Source organism: Diaphorina citri, unplaced genomic scaffold, assembly GCF_000475195.1.
Source record: "Diaphorina citri unplaced genomic scaffold, Diaci psyllid genome assembly version 1.1 scaffold8863, whole genome shotgun sequence".
Taxonomy (NCBI): domain Eukaryota; kingdom Metazoa; phylum Arthropoda; class Insecta; order Hemiptera; family Psyllidae; genus Diaphorina; species Diaphorina citri.
In genome coordinates this window covers 1-2,709 of record NW_007386238.1, presented here as the reverse complement: position 1 = coordinate 2,709, position 2,709 = coordinate 1, and the positions used below count along the sequence as shown (strand labels likewise).

The 2,709-nt window shown below is 41.5% G+C and overlaps 1 protein-coding gene across 1 annotated transcript; it reads right to left on the bottom strand.

The window, feature by feature from the left end:
• Nucleotides 1-24: 24 nt before the first annotated feature.
• Nucleotides 25-363, bottom strand: LOC103522489 (acidic leucine-rich nuclear phosphoprotein 32 family member E-like; the record flags this gene model as incomplete). The annotated part of the gene is made up of 1 exon (XM_008487592.1): nucleotides 25-363. A coding segment is annotated over exon 1 (339 nt), but the record flags the coding sequence as incomplete, so codon positions are not given.
• Between the last annotated feature and the right edge of the window lie 2,346 nt (nucleotides 364-2,709).

Sequence of the window (2,709 nt, the reverse complement as noted above, 5' to 3'; positions counted from 1 at the left end):
TATACTTTTTAATTCTCTTTTCACTTTGGCATCAAAATCTTCATCTCCATTCATGTCTACATCATCCATTTCACTTCGATTATCTCCGATCTCACTTCGGTTTTCTCCGATTTCACTTCGGCTTTGTTCGTGTGTTTCATCCTCACTTTCCATCGCTTCTCTTTTGCCGAACTCGTTTCTTTGTTCATCTTCTTCTCTGCATTCTCTATCGATTTCTTCGTCATTTGGAGAATTTTCAAACTCTTTTTCATTGTTGGCGAAGTACCTGTCTTTTGTGCGTGGTGAATCCATGTCGTTTGTCGTTTTGGAATATTCTCTATATTTGTCTGTATTTCTGTTTGTTAAATCCATATCTCCTGCCATTTTGGCATGCTTGTCTCTATATTCTATGTCTTCTGCATATTTATCTCTATGCTTCTCATTCCTGTCTCTTGTTGCATTCATTCGGTGAATCCATGTCGTTTGCCGTTTTGGAATATTCTCTATATTTGTCTGTATTTCTGTTTGTTAAATCCATATCTCCTGCCGTTTTGGCATGCTTGTCTCTATATTCTATGTCTTCTGCATATTTATCTCTATGCTTCTCATTCCTGTCTCTTGTTGCATCCATTCTTTCTACGGTTTTGGCATAGTTGTCCACATTTCTGCTTCTTGAGGCTTCATATTTGTCATTTCTGTCATCCATTTCTTCAACTGTTTTGCCATATTTGTTTTCGTTGCTATCCATACTGTGTTTTCTTCTTTTGACTTCCTTGTGTTTGTCTGTGTGCTCGTCTACACCATTTCTTTCCTGACTATGTTGTTGGCTTTCCGAATTAGACCTGTGTTGTCTATCAAACCACCTTGAAAAAAAAAAAAAAAAATTGGACCGATTGCAATACTTTCATTACTAGTATAGCTCGCTACACTGTAGTAATAGAAAGTAAAAATCACCAGGCCTAGGTAGCTATATTCTGAAAAAGCGAATCCCAAGGAGCGAGCCGAAAAACATTTTGACTCCTCTGGGACTCGAACTCAAGACCCCTAGACCTTTACCGCCACTGAGGCAAACTTACCTTACAATGGGTCTTACTTTACAATATTTCTTACCTTACAATAGTAGTATCATTTTTTTTATCGTTGTCTAAGATACTCTGTACTAAATGTATATATTTTGCCAATAAAGAAATTAAATTACATTACATTGCAGTAGCCTACTGCTGGAGTAAAAGGACTTTTCAGTCCCATTCGAGCAGTATAAATAAGAACCATTATTCTTATTACAATGGGTCAAATTACGGTCAACTTACCTTACAATGGGTCAATTTACAATGAGTCTTACCTTACAAGGGTCAACTTATGTTCGGTCTTACCTTACAATGGGTCAACTTATGTTCAGCCAGTCCCGTAGGCGTGGGGTAAATCTCGTCACATATATTACACTTGTGTTTCCCCCCTTCTCCGCCCCTGGGCACTACTACATTGGTAGTACTGATGGCCGTGCCGCCAACTGAGTGGGTGCGCATGTGCGCCTCTAGCTCTGCGCGTGACTTGAAGTTTTCTGCGCAGTATGCGCAGGATAGACTGACCTGTGTGGAGAAAGGAAGGTTTGGGTTACGGATTACTTGCGCAGGTATATAATATGCGTACAGTGAATGGGTGCGCATGTGTGCTTCGAGCTCTGCGCGTGACTTAAAATTTTCTGCACAGTATGCGCAGGATAGACTGACCTGTGTGGAGAAAGGAAGGTTTGGGTAACGGATTACTTGCGCAGGTATACGTGCGCAAAGTGGTATATCTTTCGCCTACAAAAGCAAACCTATGAAAGTGATAGAGACAAGAGAGGATCTCTAGTCTCTAATTTTCATAAGTTTGGTTTTGTAGCCGACTACACGCTACTAAACACACCATCAACTCACGTCACGTGAAGTCATGGGGAGTCAGAAAGACGTAGGCATGTAGTTCAAAGTTTTCTCATAATATTGTAGGTAATCTTGTTCAGGACAGCCCCGACAGCCACACTACTATCGCGTGACGTGACGTGATGGTAGTATGTTTCTACCTTAAAAGGAGCTCCTCTACGCTTTCAATTTAAGACCCGGCTTGGAACTCATTTCTTTCCCTTACCTTTCCAGTGGATTTACTCAGGTGTAGTTTCCTATGGGCCGCCAGCTCTGGCTCACTCAGAAAGTCCTTCCGGTCACACAGGTCACAAAATAAAGTATTCTGATTGGACGATGAAGAGAATAGAGCATTCTGATTGGACGATGCCGAGAATAGAGCATTTTGATTGGTGGGTGAAGAGATGTGTAGAGATTTGAGGGTGGATGGAGAGAGGGCGGGAGGTTTGGCATCGCCGCCTTGACCTTGAGCATCAGTGGCGGAAAGCTGAAGAGGAAAGAAAGTTGAGAAACTGTTTAATACCTCAAAATGACTACCGATGGAATTCAACAATGTAGTAGTGCTCATTGAAGACTTTTTAAAGAGGTTTTATTATTGAGAGTTATTTACAGAGGGAATCTACTCTTATAACAATTAGAGTCATTGTCCCAATAAGAGATTTTATAGAGGGAACTGTGACTGCCAAGGTCTTATCGTCCCGAAATCTAAGAGAGAAAGGACAGTTTAGTTAGCTCGGTTGGTAGCGCATCTGGCATCTGCCTTGTAACGCTAGGCCGAGGGTTTGATTCCCGCCCGGGGCCGATTTAATCGTAAACGGATACAGTACTG